The sequence below is a fragment of the Tyto alba genome, unplaced genomic scaffold, assembly GCF_018691265.1.
Source record: "Tyto alba isolate M040663 unplaced genomic scaffold, T.alba_DEE_v4.0 Super-Scaffold_44, whole genome shotgun sequence".
Classification (NCBI taxonomy): Eukaryota; Metazoa; Chordata; class Aves; order Strigiformes; family Tytonidae; genus Tyto; species Tyto alba.
In genome coordinates this window covers 12,999,853-13,027,650 of record NW_024881320.1, presented here as the reverse complement: position 1 = coordinate 13,027,650, position 27,798 = coordinate 12,999,853, and the positions used below count along the sequence as shown (strand labels likewise).

The window sequence follows — 27,798 nt, the reverse complement described above, 5'->3', positions numbered from 1 at the left end:
GCAATATTTCCTGGTAGAGCATCAGGGACCTCAGTGACATTCCACTTAAGTATTGAGTTTTTATTGGTAATATGAACATAAAGTTATTATTGTATATTCTTACAGAAAAAAAAGGGAAAGCCCAGAAATCTCCAGATGATTTTTTTCTCCTGAAGTTTTAGTAATAGTTTTCTCACAGCTTTTTAGAGAAGAATTGAAAGCAAAGCCTTGAAATCTCACAGATTTATTTTTCTGCCCTTTATCAGTACAAATCTGTCTTCTCTGTGCTGCTCTCAAAGTACTTCCTCCACTCACCTTTGTTTATGTACTTCTCCAGAGACATCAAGAGCTGGAAACCTATATTTGCCTAACCCCTAAGAAAATTTTTATATGAAGATCAACAGAAATGGGATTTACAGCATGGCACAAGTGGAGGGGTGGGTGCATGTGCACGTTCTTGTGTTCTGGGACTTCTCAAAAGAGAAATTGCTGCCCTCTGTTCTTTCTAGGTTGAGAAGAACATATTTCCAACTAAAAATAAGCCAGTGTTTTGGTATGTTGCTTTTTGTACCTCCAGTTAGACAAATATGTTTATGCTTCTCAATGTTGGAGAATCAATCCTCTTTTTTAAAGTAGAGTTGCTGCCTTATTTCACAATGGAAGCAGCATCTTCTATATTTTAATGCCTTCATAGTTAATTGAAAACCACTCTGAGACATCTTTAAATATGCAGCAATGCATCAATACTTTCACCTGGTGACGTCTATTATAAAAGTGTGGGGTGTTGTTCTGATTATTGAAGATCCTTATTTCATGCTGCATGACCTTCTGTGAACATGCCACAAATTTACTCATGTCTTATTTTAACTTCACTTGTTCCTTGACTTATTTCATGGTCAGATTTTCATGTGATAATATGCATCTTTCCCATTATGCAGATCCTGGTTTTGGTTTTTAAATAGAGACATTTGAGTAGAGAATGTTATACTCATCTGCAGGAGAATAAAATGGGAATCTACATCTGAAATAATGTGGGTATTCCAGATTGTTTGTTTATCTTCAACTATTCAAGACAGATGTTGATATGGTGCTACTTTAGTTCCTTGCCAGAATGGTTAATGGTTCAGTATGGTAAATGATCACATATGTCTGAGTTTCTGTGTGTTAGTAACTACATTTAATAGATTTTAATGTCATTATCATCTGGTCTTTACCGAATTTAAGAAGACTAGATGTGTGAGTATTTACCCATTTAGTTCTTACTGTGTAATTACTCAACCATTAAATAGGAGTAGTAACCAGTGTGTTCCTGATTCTCCATTGCCTCATGTCGATATGTTTGCATCTCTAACTTAGCCGTAAACACTACCAAACCAGAACTCATAACTAATTTACATTAGTATCTACGTATTATTTGTGAATAATTGCAAGCTTTTTCTTGTTCAAATGCTAAGCTTTCAGGATACGACCCAAATGCAGAACTCAATAGTAGGACTTGCTAGCTCAGGCTCACCACCATGTAAATTTAACTCCATGGCTTTTGGTAATTTCAGAAGGTGGGTAGTCTATGCACCCTGTAATAACTCACTGAGTATATCTGGAGTGAACAATGTACTAATTCTCATTTACAATCCCTTGGGAAAGCTGTGAAGCAATCTCAGTGTAAATACATTTGGAACACACTAGCATAGATTACAATGCTGAATGTAAAGCACTAAAGAACTGAGTGAAATAGTCAGCAGCTAGAGTATTTACTGATAAGAGAATGGAACAGATTCCCTCCTGGTACAAATCGGTATCACTGTTGACAATTTATGAGAAATGCAGAGTTTGCTCTCCTGTTGTTCTATGTGTGCTTTGTAAATAAGAAAAGCGTTGTATGCATATGGATTTTCTTTTATCTTGCCATTTCCCACTGTTTTACAATTATTAGATAGGCACTACAGCACCTTTTCAGAAAGTTAAGGGACCTGTAAGAATTACTGTGGCTATTAGAATCCAGCAACAGCTCAAATGGAGTCTGATGTGTGTTAACACATATACACACAGCATAGTGTTTTGAGGGAGTGGAGTGATGAAAAAAAGTGTCCTGTTCCAACTGAAACAGCAGCAAGGACAGTAACATTTAATCAATTGAAATCTGATGAGAATGCAGGTGTTAATGCTCGCACTCCTGCAGAGATTAGCATAGGCTCTATAATAACTTCAGGTTGTCAGAACTTCCATTTTATTATACATTCAAAAAGTCCGACCCTCTAGTATCACAGTGCCCCCTAAAACTAGGTGAGGGCATAGATTTCAAGTTTAATCCAAACAGCAAACTGGCTGCTCTCACCGCTTCCTTCAGTGAGTATTTCTTTGAATTCTTCAGGGTCGAAATACACATCAGCCACATTTGAGATTTTTGATTGGTTCACAGCTCATGATGGGATGGCTGCAACTAATGCTAAGTGTTCATTTAGAAGAATTATACTGGATTTTAATCCATGGTTTTAGTCTGTAATGTTCAGAATACAGTTTAACTGTATTTACTGTAGTTTCAAAGTTTCGTGTGCTTTCTGTTGTATACAGAAGTGGACTGTTGTTTGTATTCTTTTTTTCTGCTATAGAAAACTTTTGCTCCAAATGCTTTTAAGTGGCAGTGTGCATAAAATTACACTAGTTTTTCACCTGGGAAGCCTTAGCACATATTCAGTTTGTCACTAGTGCAACAAGTTAGGCCGAGCCCAGCTGATACTCTTTAGCAGGGTCTGGCCTTGTGCCCAAGGAGGAGCTTTTACTGGTCTAGTAAGGACTTGTTGCAGATGCAGATTGAAATGCTATTATGAAAATATAGGAAATGGCATTTAGAAAGCCTGTGCTCTCAGTGGCTTTCAGAACAATGCCACGCTGGTTTCATTTATATTTGCAATTGGTTATAAGCTTCTGGAAAGGTTAAATTCTTTCTGTACAGAATCTGGAGCAAGAGATGATGTCATTAGCTTTATTGATTTAAAGACTGTATTCATTAAGATAAGAAATTTGAATAAGTCATTTTATGAAAGTGGCTAATAATTTCCATGATCAGAGAAATATGTATGTAGTTAAATTGTTTGATAGATACATAGTTATTTTACAGCGCACAGTTTTGTTCACCATCTTCATAATATAATGTTCAATCTTAGAGAGAATCAAGCTGATATAAATAGACGGGTGCTACTTTGCACCACGGGGAATGGGAGAGAGGGAGATTAGCAGAAAGAGGTAATGAGACTGAAGCACCCTGGTAACACCACTCACCACATTGAATACAATTACTTGATAGAGGGATAGCCACATACTTACGCAGCCTTCCGCCCATCTTTCTAGCAATTCTGTTCAGGCTGGAGATATACCAGCTTCTCTGAGCAAGGATTTGACATCATGTGTTCAGCAGTGCATGTCATTCTTTTAGTAAACCATCTCCCACTGAATTATGTACAAAGTAGATGTGAGGTTGTTAACTGTAAAATTTGATCTTCTGGGACAAATACATCCTCAGCATGATTCCTTTGAATTTAGTGAAGATGACTCAATGTATTTAAATAAGGTATATCTAAGCAGAAGGTAGAAAAACCTGGTAAATACCTAGCTTGTCTTTATCCAGATGCAAAGGTTTCTGGCATTATTACCATAGTTTCTTAATGTTTTTCTAGAACCTATATTATAATTAAGACAAATTTATGATTTCCTTTTATTTTTGAGAGTCATTTCTTACTCAAATGCAGGCACCAAGAATCTCAAATCTTAGCAGTAAAAGTTCAATTCCCCAATACCTTAATGGCCTTGTATTACAACTAACTGATGACCTTCAGTTCCTAAAGGATTTAAAGAGTAATTTAATAAGTACATCATTACACCAAGCACTAAAAATACTCGCTTCTGTATGTGTAGTACACTACTGGGTCACTCCTTTGCACATGTCACTGACCCTTATCTGTAATAATATATTCCTGTAGAGAAAACTTGAAGTATTCTATGGTACATTATTTCTGCTCAGGAAACTATTATAATTTTCATGCTGGTAAAGATATTAACATAGAAAAATAAGACTAATCCTTTTGTATGAACAGCAGTTGAAAATCTGTGTTGTGTCTACAGTTGACTGAAGTTCAATTACTTTAATAAATGTATTCCAAATTTCATCTCTATTACATTTGCATTTTAATGAATGATTCTCACCTACTTGTCAAATAGACAGCCCAGCTAAATTTATTATGTTATTGTATAAACAGTGTATTGTGATGCCAGAATTTAAATGGAGAAATATTTGATGTCCTATTCCAGCAATATACGGTAAATCTAAAGTGTAGAAGAGTACGTTGATCACCTCTGTATTTTCAGTTTGGATTTATTTTACTGTTTTCCTAACAAAAGTTCATGAACCTTTAGGGTCATTCATAAATATTACAGAAATTATTCTGTGGAATTATGAGAGGAATTTTATGTTTAAATCTGGTAGTTATTACAGCTTTTTTATATACTGCATTTCTCTTAATTCTACTTTATTTATTTTTCTGTACTTGGAGACTGTAGAGCTACTTTTTGTAATACCTGGGACTTCAAGGAAGTCATAGACTAAAAATGTTCATTGACAAGTGTGCGGGACATTTCCTATTTCTATGAGTATATGAGAGTGATCACTGATTTTGGTATACACATATTAAAGCCTTCTATATTAGATTAACCTTAAGAAATAGTACTGATTGTACTTGCTTTTTATTTGTCTTTCTCCAGTAATGCTGGTTATGGCTGGTAATGTAAAAGAACTTTCTAGTTTATAATTATCTTTCTCTACCACTTGTCTTTGATTCATGTAATAACCTCATTGTTCACTATTTGTGGTGTTATAATACACAGCTTCAGCAGGGGTTTCGATGTTTAGGAAGGAATACTTAAATTAGTGCATGCAGAAATATAGAAAAAGCATTGTGAAGGGAAGAAGATATTTTTACATACAAATATCTTAATAGTTGACAGAAAGAGAGAAAAATACTGGAAAAGGCCATAAAGCAAGAATTTGAGGCCATCAGATATTTTCTAGGATTCCAAGAGAAGTCTCTTATGCAAAATACTAGGCTCTTAAGAAAAACATTAAGCCAGTCTGACACGACAATGAAAACCTTATGTTTTTCTAAAGCATGCAGCATTTCTTATCAGGGACAACTTATTTTCTTATCTTTTTTACTTCTTTTTCCAAAGTTAGTATAGAAATATCTAGCAGCTAGGTTATCTACCTGAACAGGAAATGTCTTCAGGCTTGTATTTATTTATAGTTGGTGGACTTAAAAAAATCGTGTCAACAAAACCATTAAATTGTGCAAGTGTTTTTTCATCAAGGGCAGCAAATAAGGAGTAAACTGTTCCCCTTGAGAACTTGGGAATTCAGTGCCTGAAATTTGCACCCTGTATGACCTTCAGGTGCTTTAATACAGGTCTGGTAAAAAAAGGGAGTTATTACTTGTCAGTAAAACAAATGAGGCTCAGCTTTCAAGCCTAGATTGTGTTTGAAAGAATCAATACAGCCTGATGACACTTGATTCAAAAGTCAGCAATACATTAACTTAAAGGGATGTGTTCCATGCCTGGATAGTATGCTAGTCCGACTTGGATCAGCTGCTACATTCTTGCTAACATTTTAATCAAAGGCTGTATAATAATTGTGTGCCATATTGCTTTCACTGCCCTGGCTCACTCTTTCTATTTTTTTTTTTTTTTTTTTTTTTTTTTTTTTACCTTTGCTGGCTGTCATCCTACAGGGAGTGCATTACGGTTTCTTCTTTATTTTCTTCTCTTGCAGTAATACCCTGCCTGTTGTCTTCAGCTCACTCACAGGCTTCACTGGCATCTTCCCTGTTACTAACAATGCAGCTTTCTGACAGCAAGTGGAATTTAGCAGCTAATAGGTAGCTTAAGGGCAGTGCTTGTCAGGCTGTGACAACTGAGTTTAAGACAGTGAGGAGCCCAGTGGTGAACTGGCTGCTATAAATTAGAATTAGGCAGGGAGTTTTTAAATCAAGTAGTGGACAAAGTGATGCTTCGGTCAAGACACCTGATAGTTAACCCATGCAGTGCTGAAAGAGATAAGGGAAAGATGTCCCAGTTCATAATGGGAAGTTGTTGTCCTTCGTTATCACACTGCAGAAGGAAATACTAATGTTGAACTCTTGAAGAATGTGAAATCTCTGTTAAATATTAAGTTGGTGGGCAACAGAGTAATTAATCAATTTGATAGTGTGTCTTTAGTACACTGACCAACTTGTGATGATTTTTGTCAGGCGTCACATCAATTCTGTGAAGCAAGGTGGAGAATACTTTCATATACTTCACCAAGAATCACTGGAGAGGAAGAACACACTGAAAGCAGCCCAGCAGGCTCAGGGCATGAGATTGAGAACTGAGTTCCAGCCACCCAAATACTACTCCGATGCAGAGGAGTCAGAGGAAGAAATAAACGCGTAAGTCAAGTCAGAGGGCTTTTGGTGGTCTGAGGGCAGTGGTTTTAAAAAGCACCAATTTCCAGTTTCTGTCATTACTTGGTATTGAGGCAGAATATTACTAGTTGTGTGAACTAGAAAGAGAAAATGCTTAAAGTCTGGGTAAGTGAGCAGCTGTAAACTTAGCAAGCATGAAAGAAAAATGCTTGAGGTGCTGTTTAAAAAGGAGGAAGTTTAGTAGGCTGAAGGTTAGTGAACTCAGCAGAAGTTTCATAGCCCGCTCAAAACTGATTCTCTGAGGAGAAAAGGAGAAGGCCTGGTGAGTTTGTGCAATGCTTTTGTTTCCACAGTGGGGCCACAGCATTAAGAATAAAAAAGAATTGCATTCAGCAGAATAAGTGGCTTAGCTTGCAGGGTGGGTTTCTTTGGTATTTCAGACCTATTACAACCTTCTTCAGGGTTTGTCTTCATTTGATCATTAAATAGTATTCAATCTTTTGGCTCACAGTGGTCTTTTCAGTGTACCTCTAATGCCTGTTGTAACGAGGTAGTTGTCTTCCATTTGTCAGCCCTCACTAGGTGATGATTAAATACTTGCTCAGCAGGACAGAGTAGCTCTTCTAGAGGTTACACACCTTTAGAGCCTTATTGCATCAAAAGCTCATCCATCTCTAACAGTCTTTTCTCATCAGTTTGCTGTGGCTTTTGACACTCCCAGGCACCAGCTGCCACTCATTCACCTTTCTTCCATGAACTGAGTCTCAACTTTGAAAGCTCAGTCTCCAGAGTCATCTAAGATGCAGTCACAGCCTAGTCATGTAGTGGGACAACAATATATAACCATTATTAAAAAATAAGAAATAAAATCTTTCTTGCTAGTATGAAACCCAGACCAAATAGCAAACAAGTAGCACAGACAGGCTGAGAGATTCTGTACAGCAAAGTGTCGTATTTACTAGAGTAACTTTTAATATTCAGAATTCTAAATGGTCACTAACTGAATAGCAAGAAAAGGTGGGAAAGGAGTATTACTGAGAGATAGTATTATGGAGGAGAAAAGTCATAGAGTATTAGTCAAAGTATTTTGGCATCTTAGCTTCTACTGTGTGCATCATCTAAAACTCCTTACTTAAACAAGTCACATACAGCTATATTATTTAAATGGCACTATGAAGCACTTTGATCCTAGGTTAATGAAGGCCACATGAACATTTTAGGTAAACAAGATTATTTAATATTTAAAAAACCCAAAAACCTAAGAACCTCCCCAAAAGCTTTTTCTAAACTTCATGTTTATTATTCTTTTTAACATGTAACTGTTCTATCTACCCATAACTCAGCTAATCCACACTTACTGCAGATGGATAATTTATTACACATATTAAAAATGTCATTGCCTTTATTATTGTGACCATTCAGATTATTGAAGTAATTTATTTTCTTCTGTAAGGAAAGGCTTCTTTCTTCAGCACATTCCTCTTTCCTTTATGAAAGTATACCTGCATAGGCAAAATTATCTTAATTTAGATATGGCTTCTCCTAGCAATAAAAAAGCTTTTACTGGTGCAGAGTATACCAGGCTTGTGGGTGGATATTGACAAAGCTACTTTAATCCTACCTCTGCACTAGGATTTTTGGCAATTGTACAAATTAAAAAAAAAAAAAAAAAAAATCTTACAACTAACCTAAAAATCTACACTAGCAAAAGTTCCTAGTGTAAACCTGATATCCTGCAATATTTTCAATGTATTACTTTAATATTAAAACTAATATTAATTCGGAGTTTAGCTTCATTTTTAGAGGCAAGGCATCTAACATTTGCCAACATTTCTAAGAGGGAAATCATTAGACTTATCAGATGTCAAAATTAGGGAGTCTTATGGAGAATTTTCTCAACTCCAGGATGTATTGGGTGGGATGGGAGTACACAATGAAACGCATGTGAAACGAGAAAAGAATGGCTCTGACAAGTGTGCCTTTACTTACTCCAAGTGTCCCATGTGATTTACACACATGCAGGATCTCTGCCAGCACATATTCATTCCAGTTGTGTGCTGTTATACATATGCTTGTCTGCAGTGGTAAACTGTTTAAGGCAGGGGTGGGGGAAGCCGAGATACAAAATACAGATCATTACCTGTTGTGGTGACTTACTTCGCTCTTAGCTTTCACCGTGCTGACTTCACAAAGTAGGAACTTCATAGAATAAGAAAAGCTCTGAAGCAGTGTCACACTGCTGGGGCACAAATTGTCTTTTTAACGGATGATGTCTGGCTTCAGTCTTTCACAGCAGCTGAAACTGTTGGCATGGTTTTATATGCACAGATCCCAGCGATGGATGTAGGCCTTTCCCACCTCCCTTCCTCTTTTTCCCTGTAAGACAACAGCAAGTATTAAACCTCTACTGGGACTTTTTTACTGCTGTTACATACAAGGTAGTATTTAATTCTGTTATCAACTGTTTTAAATGTATCAATGCTCTAAACTTGGTAGCAGCTTCTTATCGTACACAAGTAAAGTTTAGTTATCCCTCATTAGCATAAATGTGGACCCTGTGAAACACATCAATGCATATATAATGGTCCCACTGTCTATTCTGGCATTCCGTTCATTAGGATTACGGAGAAGAGAAAATTGGCGGTGTAATTTGAGGAAGCATAAGACAGACATGTTGTTTTGAACAACAAAGTCTGTGGAATTCATGTGCCTCATCATCTCTAATATGTACAGGTTTGCAGTTACAATTTGTCTAAGATTATCTGAATGAATAAGACCACTTCTTGAGATTTTGTGTAAGAAATTACCTTTGGGGCAGCAGGGACACCTGCCAGTTTATATCTTTGTTAGATATCTCCTTCATTAGACAAACCAGTATGTAAGTTTGTTAATTTCTTAATTAGCTGAAGAAAACAGACATGTTGATCTCTGTTTAAATATAGTGCTGAGATGCCTCTGCCAGTGTTTGTACTATTTTTTAATAGTTTGTACTATTGCCAGCTTGTACTATTTACTGTTGCTGCTCTGCTTTAGAAAATTTGTATTAGTGGAATGTTTGGGGGACACACTTCCAAACCGTCATTCCAACTATTTGCTAGTTTGTAGTAGGCAATAGTAAGTTGACATCTCCATACTGCTTCAGATCTAGAAAGAAAATGTTAATCCAGAATCATTCATCTAGGATGTCTCTGATAAAGAAATCTGAATACAGATTTAAGACTCACCTACCACTCAGATCTTGGCTAACCTCTCAGCTATTTTTTTTATGGCCAGTATAATTTCAGATTTATACTAATTTATGATCCAACATACAGCAGTTCATGTTCTGTTTAATGTGTGGACCACCTATCTTCTGTATACTATTGGTACATGAAGGTTACAATGTCTCACTGCTCTTATTAAGCTTTAATCTCCATTGTCTAACACCAGGTGCAGGTAGCTATTTACATTTGGAAAACACAGCTGTGAATATTTCTTTTTCTTTCTTGGTAGCATTTTATAAACACTTTGCACAGGTGTAAATGGCCAAACAGGCTTGTAGCAGTGAAGAAATGGTGACCTCAGCCTATGAAGAGCTCAGTTTTGGTTTGGCCAGGACTCAAGACTCTTTTTCATTGGGGTGAAACTTTTCAACTTAATCTTTATTGTTTTCTGCACACACAGTATGTTAACCCAGGAAAAATCAAACAGAATTTTACAGGCACATCTTGAAACTTTGTCCACATCTATATAATCCCACTGATGCCATTGGTATGATACCAACAGAAAACAAGTGTAGAGGAATGTAAGCAGTATCTCAGCATCTTTTCTCAAATAAATCAGTCATGATTCTTTACCTTCTCCCAAATTCGATTTCACATAAATGCTTAACTGATAATAATAAGTAGTAGTATAAATATGTAGATACAAATAATACCATATTTATAAAGTCCTGTAAGCATATTAGAAAGAAATAATAATGATACAACCTGGTAAACATAAATATCGAGTTTGAAATATTAATAAATTATAACAAATGCAGTAATTAACAATTTAGAAATACATCTAGGGTTTGTTTTGTTTTTTTTTTTTTTTAATGTAAGGAGGAGAAGAGGGAGTGTGGTGACATGTACACAATGAACAGTTTTATTGGCAATGCCTTTGTTTCACATACTCCTTTTTTAACTTCAGTCTTTGTCCTTTCCCACAGTTGTTCTCTAGCAGAAGGCAACCAGCTGAGGAAGTCAGGGAAGAAGAAAAAAAATATGACTTTACGGTCTTTCACTCCTGTTTATACCAGTGTCTTGATTCCAAGCCCCCCTGGAGCAAAAAGGTATATTTGAAGTCAGATTTATGTTCTGCCCTCCTTGATAGAACATAAGCAAAATTCACAGCAACACAGACCCATAACACATTCAACTAGAGCTGCTGTTCAACTGGTAAAAAGGTATCCTGAGAATTTCGGTTTATGATGAAATAGTCTACCTTTATTAATAGCAACTGTGAAATTCTAACTTGAAATGATTGAATCCTAATGAGTCACTGAAAACTTCATATGTGCACGTGTAGACAAACACACAGCACATGCCTTGCTGATCTTGACTTGGCAAATTCTGACTAAGTTGCATAAAATTTGCTTATGTGGTATAGCTTTCAAGATTAGGCTCATTTTAAGGAAAGGCTATGAAAATTGAAATTTGCCTACTTAAAAAAAAAAAAAAAAGTAGGCTCACAAAAGAGAGAGGGAGAAGACAGTACCTATACTGTGTGCACTTCTATATATTTTGCATTAGTCACTAATACTCACTGTCTGTTCTGTTCTACGTTCATTAACCCAATTGCTCACCAAAAGTGTCTTTATTTACATTTGCATGTGGAATAAGCTAAAATGCCAAAGATAATCTTAGTTTGGAAAAAGATGGGTCCAACATTTTAAGCTCACACACTGCTTTTTCTTAAATGCAAAACTTAGAAGCTACTGTAGAATCCAAAACCCATAAGCATCCATACCATAAAAGGGTAAGTGCTGGGAGTCCTCATGGGTATGAAAGCACTGAGCACATCAGCAAGGTAAGTCCTTTGAAAATTTCTTATCCAAAAATATGCTTTCGGAATTCAGAGTTATGCATCAACATTACAAAAACCTAGAGAGGTGTCTAGAATTCACTGGGTCAATGAAAAAAATCATCTTCTACAGAAATGCTTAATGTATCTATTTCAACTAACATGGTGCCAGTTTGACTATTCCCTGACTCTGTAGTATAACATTTGTTTATCCTCTTTGCAGTGAACATCTCTTCCGACAACTGTGCGCCATACACTGGCTTTTGGAAGCTTTGACTCTCGAATCCAACAGTTCAATGCATTCCATATTAACCTGTTGGAATCCAACGTATGTGCACAATGCATGATAGTAGATGGAATGAGGAGTTTGAGATCTTTTGTCCTTTATATGTTGTTGTTCCTCTTCTTTCAAGTAATAACTATCTGAGTGAAATGTTATTAATTCTGTGCCACACAACATAAACAAATTTTGCATCAACTTTGTCCCCATGCAGTCAGCAGGGAGTTGTACAGTCAAATCAGTAGCACAGCATGGTCCTCTGCTTTTGCAAGTTGCAGAACTATAAGAGAAAATACTGAGCTATCCCAGCCAAATTTAGTTGTTTTCTTTCCTTTTTCTCTTTTGGCTAATAATTATGCAAATTAAATACATGTAGTAATAGATGTATGTATATTCCCATAGACTTCCCTTGGAGGATTATCCCGGTGAACTCAACAGGAGTTCCATATACATTACAATTACAGAACAAAGCCAGCGATTAAGTGATATTTTATAGCTGGTTTTGTTCTATCAATTATGTATGACAGTGATGAGTACTTGTAAAGGATGCATTTCTTCTGAACTTTTATACTGTTAAAAGTAAATATTAATTTAGGTTCCCAACATTTCTAGTCAATACACTCATGTTGACATAACATGTATTTAAATTATTCCTGACTGTTTGGTAAAACAGTGAACAGTTTATGCTCTGATTTGCCGGGCAAAGCTCTTCAAAGCTGTTCTGTTTTCTCTGTATATTATCAGTGAAGAAAAACTATGCCTATGTATAAGAGAGGTGGCAGAGTAGCATTATATAGAATTGGCCTGATAAATTGGAGGAGAGAATCGGTCCAGTATATATTGTGAATGGGTTTTTCACCCCTTTACATATGAAGACAAACCAATCGACTGGGATAAAAGAAACAGTTGATCAGCAAGTCTCACAAATACAGGCTGACAACAGAGTATAGGTACATAAAGCTCTGTATTAATTTCCAGGTTCTGAAGTAGTGCAGTCTCTTGCTGTATACTTCCTTCTACTCTCTGTTTCTAACCACCACTCCTCTCCCTCATCATTTGAACTGATCTGCATACACACATCCTTCATTACACAATAACCATGGAAAAATTAGGCTTACCTTTAGATCACGTAGTCTCTGTCTGCAAAAAGAGCTTTTTTAAAATGTGGTTAAGGAAGCAAGTTTAGAACACTAATCTGCTTTCTAAAACATTTAATCAAGATGGGGAATGAATGATAAATGAAACTACCTCAGCAGTGACCTGTTATACCACAGCTGCAAGGAACTGCAGCTTCCACATTTACATTTGTCAACATGATGTAACACTTAAACTTTTGGACTAGTACAGGTCTTCACTCGGCCAACAGCACTGAAAAGTTGAACTTGTATGAACCTGCTGCCATTTCTATCCATAAAATCTTGTTATGCTGGACAAAATTCTTCAGTACTTGCACAGAGGAAGTTGAGAGCATAATCTGTCGCAGTACATGCATGATAGTTTGTAGAATGAATGTGCTTTCTTTAGGTTCTTCTTCACTTATGACTATAACTTACTCATGGATTAGACACCTTGCATTGTCTTTCCATTTCTTATAAGCAAAGATATACGTCATAGTAGCGGTCAGCCACAATTTACTCTCCATTTATTAAATTTCTTAAAAAGAACTTATAATAATAATAATAGCAAGACTCTCAAAATGGAAAATTAATTAAATTGTTTTCACTTAGGGATCCTGGTGGTTGCAAAAAAACAGTAAGAGAAATCGAAGAGGAAAAGTTAGCAACATACATGTGGGAGCTCTTTATTACAAACACAAAGGTAACTTCATTGTTAATTTCTTCCTTGGGACCTGATCCAACTTTTCAAGCATTTGTTTTGTTGCTTAATTAAACTCTGATACCTCATTTTATGCTCTGGATCTTGTGACTGCAGAGTATTTGTGTGTCTAGGCTTTGAAGAATAACAATTTGATACTAGGTAATAGGAAGAGTAGTATCTAGCTGATTGAAACTGTGGCTTGGTCTCAGTGATACGTACTGATGTGAGAAGAATTCAGTATTCAGCTAAAACATAACTAGTTTCTTGTTTGTATTTGCTCCCTTTTTTATGACCCAGAGTTCTGTAGCAGTACTTGTACACACAAATAGGTCTTTTCCAGTCAAACAGGGGTTTCAGACTGATATCCTGGAGGCCTTACTCTAGCAAGTTCTGATCATGATTTGTTTGGTTTCCTTTTTTACACAAAATTTAAAGCTAAATTTGGAAACAAATGCCAAATGTTGAGGCCTTTAAAGAAAGCAGGATACACTTGCCACATTCAAAGCGAAGCTAAGGAAAGGAGAAAACGAGCAATTGAGATTAAAGCCTTTTAGAAGAAAAATAAAGTTAATACCTGAGAGGAAACAAAACATTATAAAACTCTCTGTAACACTTGGTAACTGTTTTACTATATTTCTGAAACCACAGAAAGACTTTCCTTTTGAAACTGCTGAAGTGACTGGAGGAAAATGAAGGGGGAATGAGTGATGCTTAGGAGGATAACTAGGAGAACTCAATAGAAAAACAGTGGGTTTCTCACTCTGTAGCACATGTTACATTTTGATCTTCAGCAGTTTGCTTAAGCTTTTAGTTCCTTGACTTGCCCCCCATAAGGCTAAATTAAACAAATTTTGTAAAGTGCTTTTAGAACCCCAGGTGAGGCACTCTTAAAAATATGAGCTGTTGCTACATGCAGACTATTTGCTCTTGTTATTTGTCAACACCTGCAGCTCGTACCCTCATGACATAATTATTAAAGTGATTCAGTAGAAGATTATGATTTCTGTTGGGGAATAAGCAGCAAAAGTTGTAAAACTTTTGAAAGACAAAGATTGTGGGTTTATGCAAATATTCTTCCTGCTGTTAGCAAACAGAGGGAAAGTCAGCAAGTCACATAAATAACAGAGTTGTTTCTAAATATGAGGCTTTCTGCTTTGTCCATACAGTCTTACCAGTTCTCTAAAGTCAGGTCCAAATGAACATGAGCAGAGGAAACCAAAGTGCATGTCAGTCTTGATGTGTCTTTTAGTATTTACATTGCTGAGGCTTTTATTTTTGTCCTCCCTGAATTAATGACAATTTCCTTTCTGTCACTTACACTAGTATTACCTGAAGACTGTTTTTCATATTTGATATGAAACTTCTAGTGAAAATATTGGGTTCTTTCAGGGTCACTTGCTTTATAATATGTATTGCTCTGATTATCAAGCCTGCAGAATTCAGACTTCAGTTTTACATTCCTGACACAGGAAATTCATTTGCTAAGTTACTGGGTGTTGGGAGGAGACCTGAACATTTATCAAACCACTCTGACCTATTATTCCTTCTACATGAGAAGGTTGCTCTATTAGCAACCCCCTCTGCAGCTGCAGTGTTACTTGTTTACAAATTAGCTTAATCTGTTGGCACTAATGCTATAGCAGGGGAGTATTGAAAAGAGATAACAAAATGAAGGAGGTCCTAGCCAAGAAATCACTAGCTTGTTTGAAGTCACTGAAAAAAAACCTGTGAGGTTACAGGAGGACCAGAAGGCTCTAATATTGGAATTAGTTATAGAAATATGATTCTTTGTTGTCAAATCACTATAGAAAATCTGTCCTTTCTATTCATTTCTCCTTCTATGTACAGAGATGCACCTGGAAAGCACGATACAATCCATTTAGCAGGAAGTTAAACAAGGCATATACTCCACGTATCTCTCAGCTTAGCAGTCAGTCATCTCCCTGTGGTCAAACTCCTCGTGGCAGCGAAACTTCCACTGTACTTTGCGCTGAAGACAACGTCGAGATTAATGTAGCTTCATCTGATATTATGAGTGAGTCAGCACAATCTAAAGAACAACAACCTCTTTTCCCATGTAAGTTATTTTTCCTGACTGCCAATATCAAACAATGTGTTCAGTGTTGCTAGGGAGAACCTACATCAAAGATGCTGCTAGATGTACCAGTGTAGTTCTCTTCAGACATATGGAACTTTGTACAAGTCTCTCTGTGCCCTCCCCATTAGCAAATTGGTTTAAAGACAATATAATCCCATGTGACTATTAAGAGATTTAATTAATATTCAGTTACAGCAATTGTATAATTTGACTGTCATCCATATCTATAAGGTCCAACAGGTGGTAAAAACAGGGAAACTGTTCTCTGCCATAACCAACTGATCCACTGAATATGTATCTGTCTAATTTAGGAGGTTCTGTTTAACTTAGGGGTTTCTTACTCGCTATTCTTCCTACTCATCCATCAGTGATTACCTGCACTTGATAGACCTGACAGAATAGTTTATCTGTTAGCTCTGCGATGCATTTCAGTACAAAGCTAGGTAATCTTAAATCTTTTCCTTTCCTTATAAGTAAAGCTGGACCAGAAATGCACATTAGTATTTAGTACTGATAATTACCTTTTAATTGATATATATATTATCATTATTTGGCTGACATCCTGCTCTGCTAGACTCTAAATTACCACTCAGGAAGTTGCTCTTGGAGTCATTTGGGATAGCACTTTGAATGTTCAGTAGCTCTCAAAAAGGCAAGAAGAACCCTAAGAATGAAGTGGAAGACAAAGCAGAAAACACATTATGCAGAAATACAAACGTTTTGTACGTGCTGCTTCAGTTCTGTTCCTTCCAATTCAGACAGGCTGGTATCAGAAGCAGTAAAGTTTGATGTCAAAAAAGTGGTGAGGTATGTTAGAGATATAGAATAGCTTCAGGATGAGAACAAATTGAATAGACTAGGGCTCTTCAGTGCAGAAAAGAAACAGCTGAGTACAAAGTTATGACAGATCTCTGTAACATCATGAAGTGCATGGAAAGAAGTGATTAGAGAGTGGTTATTCACAAGTTCCCTTGACACCAGATTTATGGCACACCAAATGAAATTATCTGACAGAAAATTTAAAACAATGGGAAGTGTTTTCATGCAATGTGTGTTTAAACCTAGGAATTCTTTGCTACCGTATATTGCTGGAAGTCTATTCAAGTCCAAAAGCGACTTAAAGAAAAAACAATTAATTGCTCTTAAATGTAAAGGGATGGACATGTTCTTTGGATCGGAAAGACCTTTAGGTTCACACTGCCAGAATCTGGGTGGATATATTGGGAAGCTTAAGCTAATACCATATACTACCTACACAGCTGCTGCTGTCCATGGCACTGAGGACAGATGAATGGCCTTCCTATGGCATGAATGGGAGTAGTGGAGAATTCAAAGATATGATTTCAAGCAATTTGTTTACAGATGTAGGTGAACAACTGGTTTGTGTGTGAGATGAGATTTGAAACTAATCTTGAGCTGTAACAGCTGGGAGCCGCCGTTTGCTGTGGGATGTAAAGAAATATCTTGCAGTATGTGTGATGTATGGGAAGGCTGTTCAGTGTACCCTTTGGAACAGCAGCTGTCACATAGTTGCCTGTGATTTCAGGAGACTGGCCTGAGTTACCAGTCTGGTCCTCTCCAGGATTATGTCCCTAGCTCTAATAAATATGGGAAGTTGGTTTCTGCAGGGTAGCTCTGTAGCAAAGGTTGAATTCTGTAATGAATTGAGGAGCTGCTAGAATCATGTTTAATCCAGGATTCTGATTATAGGATGCTTCATGGACAAATCAGAAATGGATTTACAAGTACAGCTGTCCTGTAGCCTTATACCCAAATTCACAAAACTTCATGTAACTCATACAGACATAATTTTGAGAGCACACACAACCCTAGCACAAATATACACATATATATATTTCAAAAGTGGGAAGGAGATTATGTAGTAGGCAGCTAATCACTAGATACAGCTGAGTGTGACTCTTACAGAATAATTTCTTTAAGGAAAGAATTTGTAACTCAATATAAAGCCTTTTGTCCAACTGTAATTTAGAAGCTCTTGTTTGGGGACTGTTGTTGTAGAATGTCTGCTTATACAAATTTGATTTTGCAGTGCTTTTGACTGAGTGAGGACCTGTACTAGTCCAAAAGTTTAAGTGTTACATCATGTTCGCAAAGGTAAATGTGGAAGCTGCAGTCCTTGCAGCTGTGGTATAACAGGTCACTGCTGAGGTAGTCTCATTTATCATTCAGTTCCGACCTAATCAGTCAAGGGGTTTTACAAAGCAGATTAGTGTTCTAATCTTGCTTCCTTCATCCCATTAAAAAAAAAAATAAATCTATTTTTGTGCAGACAGAGACTATATGATCTAAATATACTAAATGTAAGCCTAATTTTTCATGGTTATTGTGTAATGAAGAATGTGTGTATGCAGATCAGTTCAAATGACATACATTTTCTTCAGAGAAGAAAATGTGAGACCTGTATCTGGGACATTAAACACTAAATGGATTTTATCCTCAAAGCTTTCTGGACAGCAGTTTAGCTTTGAATCTCACTCAAACTGCTACTTTTAAAAGACAAGGTATAAATATTTGTGCAAAGAATCTTCATTATAGAGCTTATACCTGACTTTGGGGCTTTCCTTTGGGGTTGATCAATGTCTTTTCAATTTATTTAACATTCTTAGATCCCTGTAAAACAGGTAAATACTAGTACCCCATTTCACAGCTTATTTACTAAGGCATAAAAATCAAGGTCATGTGAAATTAATACATTATTCTTTGCTGTTTTTCTCTTTTCTAATTAATGTCTGACTAGCTCACTGCTGTAGAGGTTAATATTTCAAAAATATTATGAATATGGACAAGCTGGAGTGTTTGTTTTCCCAGCTTCTCCAGATGGAGAATTGGAACAGGTTCTAATGCTACAAAATGGGGGGCAGAGGGGAATCGTGCCCTCTGTTTCTGCTGATCAGCCAAAAGAGGAACTATAGCTTTGTTAGCCCAGGTTTGCTTCTTGTCATCTCCCTCCAAAATCTGCACAGGACTGCTTTCAGGACTGGCTTCAGACAGCTCAACTGATCTTGGAGAAACATCAAATGCTTAGAATAGCACTCTTCCTCCACAGCACCATTATCTGCAGAGTAGATGGGTTTCAGATATCCAGCTACTTAATCTGCCCAGATGGTAAATGTAAATAGAAAGGACTGAGTTCTTCTAAGAAAGATTCTGACGCTGTGTGCCAAGAATAGATGAGATTTGTATGCACTGCCCATATCGATGTCAGGTTTCAGACCATGTGGAGGTCAGCCTTTGTATTCAAACTGCTCCTCAGGTCTAGAGCTCTAGAAGATTCAGCGGCGTAACCAGCATCTTACAGGCTTGCGCTTTGAGACTAGTAAGGGTCACAGTGGAGCCACCATTAGAACCAGTCAGTGCTAGAACTTGGGAGTTTCTGACTGGGACCTTGGCACTTTTGAAACTCACCTGTCCACAGCTAATAGAGGATCTTCATTATAAGCATGGTTCTTAAAATTTTAGCCCATTAGCTGGTGCCCAGCAACTTGTTTCATCCATGTCTTACATTTATAAATTCACAGTATAATATTCAAATCTGTACTTTTGACAAGTAGAAATAGTTTGTGCTGCTGTTTAACACAGTCAGCATTCAGCAGTCATTTTCTATTATACTATATGTGGTGCTTCACAAAAATGTAGGAAAAAGAGCTTTTGAATTTGGGGATTACAACTTCAAGGTGTTGACTACTCAGTAAAATGTCACTTATTACCATGTAGGACATCCTGAGCACCTCAGAGGATAACTTAGAAATTGACAGCTAACACTGGGATTTTTAATAACAAGTGTGACAGCTGTTTTACTGCATGAGTGATTGGAAGGAATAATGCAGAGAAGATGGCCGTCTGTGTCTCTCCAGGGGTTTGGCATCAAAGCAGGAATGAAATAGCAGTGGGAAGGAAAACAAAGATGTCAATTTGAAGTAAAACAGTGAGTTAAATTGGCTTTCTAGGTATTCAAAGGAGAGGAAAATATAAGCATTCATATTACAGTGGGAGGCAGAGAGAGAGTAAAGAGTGTTATTAGTGAAAGAGATCTGCTCAAAGGTGGATAATCTGGAAACTATAGCCAATGAAGGGCTACTTGAGGACATGTTTTAAGTTTTATTGGATGCTGATAAGGAGACAGAGAGAGGTAATTAGATACCTGTTGATGTTAAATGTATTAAATTCCATCTGACATTTAAAAGAAGAATGGCAAAGTGATATGGTAGACTTAGAAATTCAGAAGACTTGACAGTTATGCCAGTAGAATGCTAACAGCACAGTACGGGAACTAAAAATAGACCTTCTGCATAGTTTGTTCAAATCTACCTGGTTTTCTAATACATTACTCTTATAAGCATCTAATGTAAAAAATATTTATTATCTTCTACTTAATCAGTTGGGTTTCTTTCACAGCTGAAAAAACAAAGCTGATGTTTTCAAAAGTGATTAATGAATTGGGTGAATTTGTATTTGGGTACCTACCTTGAAACCTCTTAAAACAGCTGCTTTTTGTAGAAGAAACTGTAATTTTTAGAAATACTAAATAGCAGGTTTCTTTAGGATGTCTCATTCAGGCCAGTATAGATGGCATCCTCTCTGCAAGGAAGAGAGGAATGCATTATGAGTTGGCATGTTTTTACAGAACTTTTTTATCAGCCCTACAGAAAGCCATCCAGGTAACACATGAAGAGGTGTCAAAAGGTGTCCATAAACAAGAGGATATGGTTAAGAAGATTGGATTGCAGCGGTACGTTGCCTGATGGACTCTGGATGTCTAGGAGAAAGGAGAAGCAATACCTCAGGACACAGTTTATGCTTTTTTTTTTTTTTCTTTTCCCTGGCTTCACCCCCAAACGCCCCCAGCTGAATTCAGCATTCAGTGAATTCAGAATTCAGATGGCATTTACATTTTTTGGCCCATTTTACTGCTGTGCAAGCAGTATATGTATTTTCTGGAAATTACCCCGTGAGTCTTGCCTTTGCAAACAGAAGAGATGCTCCAGCGGCTCTGTAGAAAAAGCGATGTTCTATCTTATTCCTGTATTTTTCAGTAGTCTCTTAATATTTCTAGCTAAGCTTATATTAGATCTGTTCATTACTCTGTTCTGTGGTAGTTTCCACAGCTATAAGATCAACATGATAAACCATTCTTACAATTAGACTTTGCTGTAGCATTTTTTCCCTTGAGTTGAGGTCAAGAGAAATAAATTTTGTACCTGGATAGCTCCAGCAAGTCTGTAATATTAAGAATGTTTTATCAGCACCTGTAGAATTTTTCACATTCTGGAGCAGGCATACTGTACACTATTTTAAACCTTGTCGTGTCTTAGTTCATTGCCAGTGGCTCAGAAGAACTACAGAGTAAATATGCCGTTCGTTAAGGACCAAGAGAGTATAATATCAAGGAAACAGAGTCCCAGAAGGCAGGGGTAAATGTACAAATCTGGTTTTGAAGCACATTATATGCTGTATAAACTCAGCTCTATGTGTGAAAAGCATTTGACGTGCAAATGTCAGAGAGCATTTTATTACATGAGTTCAGAGCAAGCCAGTGAAACCTTGCAGCATATTTAGTACATTTCAATGCAATGCGAAGGCACTTTCCTGGAACGATGTGACTGGAAAGATGGTAAAAATCCAAATTTAATATTACTTACTTTTTTTTTATTAATCAAATTCTTTCATAAATTTAACGAATTTTAAAAGCCTGTAAATTATATTAAATTTGGATTGTTACTGAGAATAAGATTTCAGAATTTACATGGGCTCACATCACTGTATGCTCTGAGCAACACAGGTGCTTACTACAAAATGGTTACCACAAGGTGTTAATTCCAGTTTTTTGTATTGTTTTATTGCAGCTTCCATATCAGCTCTTTCATTAAAAGCAAATCTAACTTGTGTGCTGCTATGAGGCAAAAGTTCACAGCAGTACGTGAAGAAGCAGCTCACAGTTTACACAATACCCTAATGAACCTTGAGAGGTAGGAAGAGACTGTTTTCTGTATAACACTACACACCTTGCTTCTGACCAGATTTAGGACTTGTCTTCAGGCCTTTTAAAGATGCATTTATATGGATTAAGATTAAAATAAGAATATAGGGATGATGATAGAAAGTTTTATGACTGTCTGTGTACAAAATATATATTACAGGTTAAATATTTACAGCACTGTTTTGTGATATTTCTGAATTAATTTTCTGGAAATACTTTTGCTAAAAACATTGGATATATTTACTTTGGACGCCCTAGTCCCTTTCACCCAAAACCAGAATAATAAATTCAGTCTACATACAATCTGTATGGCTGTCTTGTGTTTTCAGTTCAGAGATCACTGTATTGTTCTTCAACATTATTTTGGCTCTTCTCAATGTCCTCTCTGAAGGCCTTTTCCCAGATCAGTGACATTTCTACCTTGCTGAGCAGCTGAAGCCTGTCATCCTTTTCCTTTCACCCAGAAACATTCATCTGTGATTGTGCAAATTCTTTTGTTTCAGTAAGCATCAGACCTGAGTTCCTTCTCTACATTGCTGTTCTGAAGGGTGTTATAGGTACATTTTTCTTTCCCCTTCTCACTGTCTTCTTCTTCCCATTCTTCTGTTCCATGTTGTACTTAGATTTTTTTTTTTTGACTCCAAGGAGCTGGGTCCTTGTTTTCTTCCCTGAGCAGCTGCTGTGATTGCATAAGGAGCTAATCATTCCAGCATCCTGCAGTATGGATGGACAAGTCAGATGGAAACTTACTACTTGCAGCTATTTTACTGTTCTCCATACAGCCACACAATTATATTCTGGTTGATCAGCATGTGGAGATGAAAACTCAGTTTGGCAGGATATAGTATAAGTAATTTATCGGAAAGAAAAGATGATGTTTATTTTTGTTCTGACACAGTAGTTCTTTTTGTAGAAATGCATACATAAGCCCAACATCTGGGTCAAGTCACTATTCCACCTCTCTTCTGTTGTATTTTAAATAATATTTTACCCTAAATCACCGTGCGGTATTCTGTTTGGTTTTAAGCAGTGGACATCTGATAGAAAGGGGAAGTTGAATTTCAGTTTAAATGTTTTGATTCTGAAGTTTGTTTCTTATCTACAGCCTAGAGTTAATACAAAACATAAACACTTTTTAATATGTTTGTAGAAATATTAATGTGTTCAGAACACTGAAAAGACTAAAGTTGTTATTAGTGCCCACATACTGAACATAGAATGTGTTCTTCAGATTTGTTGTTTTCTGCCGTCCGTAGTATCTTCCCAGTTAACTATATAGAAGTATGGTAATGTTTAAAACACAGCTTTAACTTTTAAGGGTTTTTTTTGTAGGAGACAGGAAGAGCGGTGTTGTCAAAAATATGAGGCTTTGAAACAATTGAAGTATTTCAGAAGAGACATGGAAAGAATAAGACAGCTGGGTGTGAGAGCTGAAAGAGAACATGATGAAGGTGGACTAAACTGGTAAGGAAGCACAGAAATCCTCAGTTCAAATGACACAGACAAGGGTCCTAGAGTTCTGTCTCTAGTACGAAAAGCTTTTTTAGTTTTCTTTTTTTCTCCCCAAAGCCAGGTATCACTAGAAACCATTGAATCAGTTACTGCAAATGCAGCCTTTTCAAACTGATAGCAACAAAAATACAGATATGATCTCTAGGAACAGATCTCGGCCTGGGGGATAAGGAAGAGTTCCTTTCCAGTGATACTGAGCAAAAAGCAGTCAGTCCTTGCATTTGCACAGTGTAAAACACACTGTACCCTGCAGATGAGATTGCATAAATGTACATGGGTTAGATTCATAACTTCTTACTGAACTGAACATTCACAATACTAAAACTGATGGCAAAGGAGACTGACTCTAGCTGTCCATCCATGTTAAAAAGAAAAATATTTCCCTGCCAGTGTTTGAACTGCACTTGGATAATACTGCAACACTTACATGGACAAGTAGAATAATCACCTAAATGCTTCCCAGTACCGCAATTCTGCAGATTACTAGTGGTTTATGTTTGAAAGGATATTAGCTGTATCCAGTAACTGACTTCCAGATACACACTAGAAATAGCCTACCGCAATACCTCAGCAAGCTCACAGCATGTTCCCTACCGCCCTGTCCATGAGAACTCCTTGGACATGGGAGTATGCAAACTTGCATGGAATGTTTGTTTTTTTTCAGCCTGCCCTCTTTTGCTCTCCTTGCTAGTAAGCCTTCTGTCCTTCATAATCTGAGATAACAAAAAGTCCATTTCTAAACTCAGGTCCAAAATGCAAGTGGCCTAGGACACACCAGGAACACAACAGTCATGCATTAATGAATAAATCTAGTCTTGGCCTATTTAGCAGAACTCTGGTTTTAATTTTCAAACATTAAATTTCAAACAGATCAAATTTAGGATCTGGCATGTAAATAAGCCCTGAAACTGGAGTGGATGTAGTTTTGCTTTTATACTTACAGTTTCACTAGAAGAAGCCTTAATTTGGACAAAGCTTCATGAATATAAAGGAGACTATACTATAATATGACTTTTTACTTTTCTCCTGATGCGAGGATAGTACTACAGATCTGCTGGGGGGTGGCTGTCTTGCTTTCACTATGCCAGCATAGTTAGACAAGTTTAGCTTTCTATGCCAGGCCCGTTCTGCAAAGTGCTATCCATGAGGGGTATGAAGAGTGAAATCTCTGGCAAGGCTGGTCAACCCCCTTGTGGAGACACAAGTCATAACAGAGAAATTGCTTTCACAATAGCACGCACTCCATTACAATAGGGCTGTTTTTTCCCATACCCTTGCAAACTCTGCCCTGCCAAGAAAGCTGAATCACATTAGGAACACTTTACTAGTATATGCTGTCAGTCTAGTTGTCTTATCTCTCTCATGAAGTGAGAAAAAACAAAAATAATATGTGAATGCTAAATGTAGCTTCCTTTCTGAAATAAAATATCTTAATGCATGAATGGGTTGTAAAAGGCCTGTGTGTGACATGTTACAGTAACCTGGGTAATCTAGACAGTGATAGTAAGGAGTTGGCTATACAGCCATACCCATATCAGCAGTGTACTACTGAGTGTAGAACTGGCCCTAGTGAAGATGAGAAGCTACATGGTTCCTTTTTTTACTGGTTTAAGGAGGAAATTCCTCACCCCTCTCCTGCTGTCCAAGTAACATGTATCCTAAGCTGGAGGGAGGCAGCGCTTCCTGCTGATGTGCCCTTTGCAATGAAAGCCACAGTGCACCCCAGTCATGCACAGTCTAGAAAAGTTTGGAACATCAGTCTTCTGGACTGTCAAAGCAGCACTGCAGAATTTATACAGAACATTAAAAAAAAAAAAAAAAAGGCAGACTTTTATTTTTATTGTAATGTGTATTTCTACTTCTGAATCTCTATATTCAGAGTGAAATGGTAAAGACTGCGTGTTACAGTGCACTTCCATCAGTGAGATTTATGTCAGCACATAGAGAGAGGAGAATGATGATAGCACAGGGAAAAGGGATAGTAAAGAGAATCAGAAAGTGTGTCAGATCAGGCACTGATTGCACTGGAAAATCCATAGAGGCTAAACAAAATAAATAGAGAAAAGATGAAGAGGACAAATCTGTAGTAAAATGGAATAATTTGTTAGGATTTTATTATTTCCTTTCATACCCAAGTTTGTCATCCAAGATTTAAATGAACAATGAAGAAGCATCTATTTCAATGCCCTGCAAAGGGAATTGGTGCACAAGTCCAATAAAGTAAAGCTCTTTCACATTATTCACTCAGAATTACACTGAGTATTGCATTCCCCAAAGAGCCATTTTTTCTGTGGAAGTTATGGAAGTGGTGAAGTGGCAGAAATGCCAGGCAAAACCAGAGTTATTAATCAGATATGCATTTGTTCCCATGGTTTCTCTTTTATTGCTGTTGTTCTTTCTGCTAAAGGTTTCCTGTATTGCTTGCCAGACTTCCAGAGTCTGTAAAGAGTGACCATTATGTACAGAAAATCTTAAAGAAACTGGAAAAATATGGCAAGATTCCCAACTTGAAAATTCATCCAGACACCTTTCTTAAGGCTCTGGCTGATCTACAGGTGTGGGAGCTGTGTTCTCCAGAAGTTGCTGCAGCTGTGGAGGTAAGATAAATTCAGTTCTTGTTTCTCTGTGTGATAAGGGTGGGGAAAGCAGGCATCTATGGGTGAAATTCATGCAGTGGAAAGTTACAAGATGAAATAATTTAGGATCTCACTAAATGAATATGCTACCATTCACCTTTTACAAGGCACTTTGAACTCCTCAGAAGAAAGATATTATGACAAGCATTGAATTATTAATCAGTATCATTTTATTATTATGTCATTGTTGATTTATTTAATACCTCAGTGAAAGTGACATCTGACATAAATTGTTAGGACACTTGAAGAGAAACATTAACTTGTGTCCTGGAAAGGCCTGTGATTCCCAGCAGTTATATCCATGAGCTGTTCAAATAAAGTATTACATCACTGATCCAGGAACTCTGCACATATCTTTGTTTTGCTTCAGCAACATTAAAAAAAAATAATCCACTTCTCAAGATCGTAAATTGGGCTCAACTCTTGTAGTTCTGGAAACAATTGGCAGAAGAGGAGGGACACGAGAAAGGGAAGAGAATACATGTAGTATGTACACTGCTATGTAGCCTAACCAGGTAACTAACTTACAAAAAATGGCAATGTTGCCTCCTTGTGGTTTTTGTTCTCATCACAGTTATTTCCCCTAATCTACAACAGAAGTCTCTGAGAAGCAGCAGGTTACTGTGCATCTTACATATATCAAGTGTTAGCATGCCTTACAAAGGCAAAGGTTTAGCACCCAGCATGCTGAGATCACACTGCTTGTATTTTCTTGATGTCTTATAAAAAGAGCCATTTTGGTCTGTGCCCTAATTTGCATAGTCAGTAACCAGAGAGGCAGCCTTGCCTTAATGTTCAATATAAAGTCTCTGTTGCTTGCTGGTTTCAGATCTATTTATTCGCTGTTTCCATTCTGCTACCTTCACATTTTGATCCCTCATATTAGTGCAATAGTAATAGAGAAAAACATGTGAGCATAGCTAAATCTCCTATCTGTTTACTTATACATCTTTCAAAAATAGCCACAGAGGAAGGAGGACCGTGGTGCTCCTTCTGACTGGAATAGATAAAAGAAACTTGCATTTTAGGAGCTAGAAGAGCATCACTGAATATGACCTGGCTGATACTGATGGAGATTCCAGATGAAGTTCGTTCTTAACTTCAAGTTGCTTTAATGTATATACTGCAATAATAGGTAGAAGACAGCTGCAAATTTAAAACACAGTGACTTAACTTGGAGGGAATCAGGATGTAAATAGCAATAAAGACTGTAGAGTTTTCCTTGAATTTAATTTTAGAGCTGTTCTGAAAGTTTCATTAAAAATGTTTTGGTGATATAAAGCACTATACTGTTTGCAGAAAGCCATTACATTTGTCACAATGGTCAAATTTTCCCACATTATCTCACATACAAATCAAAACCTCAGGAAAGAACCTTTTTCTCTTTCAGTTTGTACGTGAAAGTATTGTGCAGATGCCAGAAGAGGACTTCAGTGAGTGGTTTCAGACAAAAGTAGCCCCGCTCAGTGCACAGTCCTCCACCTTTTAATCAAATGGCCAGATGAGATGAATTTCCAGCTACAACTGTCTTCAAGCAGAAAACTACTGTCTGTGGAGATCTGCCTCAAGGAAGACTAGGGAAGGGGAGTTAACTTCAGGAGGTCCCATTTGACCACTCTTGCACAACTGAAATTTGTCCCTGTACAGTGCTCTGCTGGCTGTAGTCAGCTGTAGAAAATAAAAGCTAAATACTGTTGTTCCTTCCTGTATGATGTCTTGGACACACTGCCAAATTTCAGTCTCATCTAACCATGCAGGATGAAGACTGATTTTCTAATCACAAGTCATTTCTTCAGACATTCCTCTAACAATACCTACAGTTTAACAAGCACCTACTCAGTATGGATATACTGATTTCCATATCTAAATAACATTGTCTCTGTTTGCTCTTCATTTTAGCTCTCCATTTTAACAAATATCCTAAGCACAGGCTGGTTGTAAGCTTTTAGACAAGTCTTTTTTTGCATTAATTCTTTTTTGTA

The 27,798-nt window shown here is 37.0% G+C and overlaps 1 protein-coding gene across 1 annotated transcript in view; it reads left to right on the top strand.

Annotated features, from left to right (window-relative positions):
* The window catches only part of CCDC60 (coiled-coil domain containing 60), a 63,838-nt gene extending 36,326 nt beyond the window's left edge, over positions 1-27,512 (top strand). The window contains exons 4-13 of the mRNA XM_033001456.2: positions 6,276-6,455; positions 10,621-10,743; positions 11,698-11,802; positions 13,482-13,572; positions 15,421-15,649; positions 20,330-20,420; positions 21,535-21,657; positions 23,001-23,132; positions 25,588-25,777; positions 27,207-27,512. Coding sequence (XP_032857347.2) covers positions 6,276-6,455; positions 10,621-10,743; positions 11,698-11,802; positions 13,482-13,572; positions 15,421-15,649; positions 20,330-20,420; positions 21,535-21,657; positions 23,001-23,132; positions 25,588-25,777; positions 27,207-27,305 — 1,363 coding nt within the window. The 3' untranslated portion in view covers positions 27,306-27,512. The remainder of the gene's footprint in view (positions 1-6,275; positions 6,456-10,620; positions 10,744-11,697; positions 11,803-13,481; positions 13,573-15,420; positions 15,650-20,329; positions 20,421-21,534; positions 21,658-23,000; positions 23,133-25,587; positions 25,778-27,206) is intronic.
* Positions 27,513-27,798: the final 286 nt, after the last annotated feature.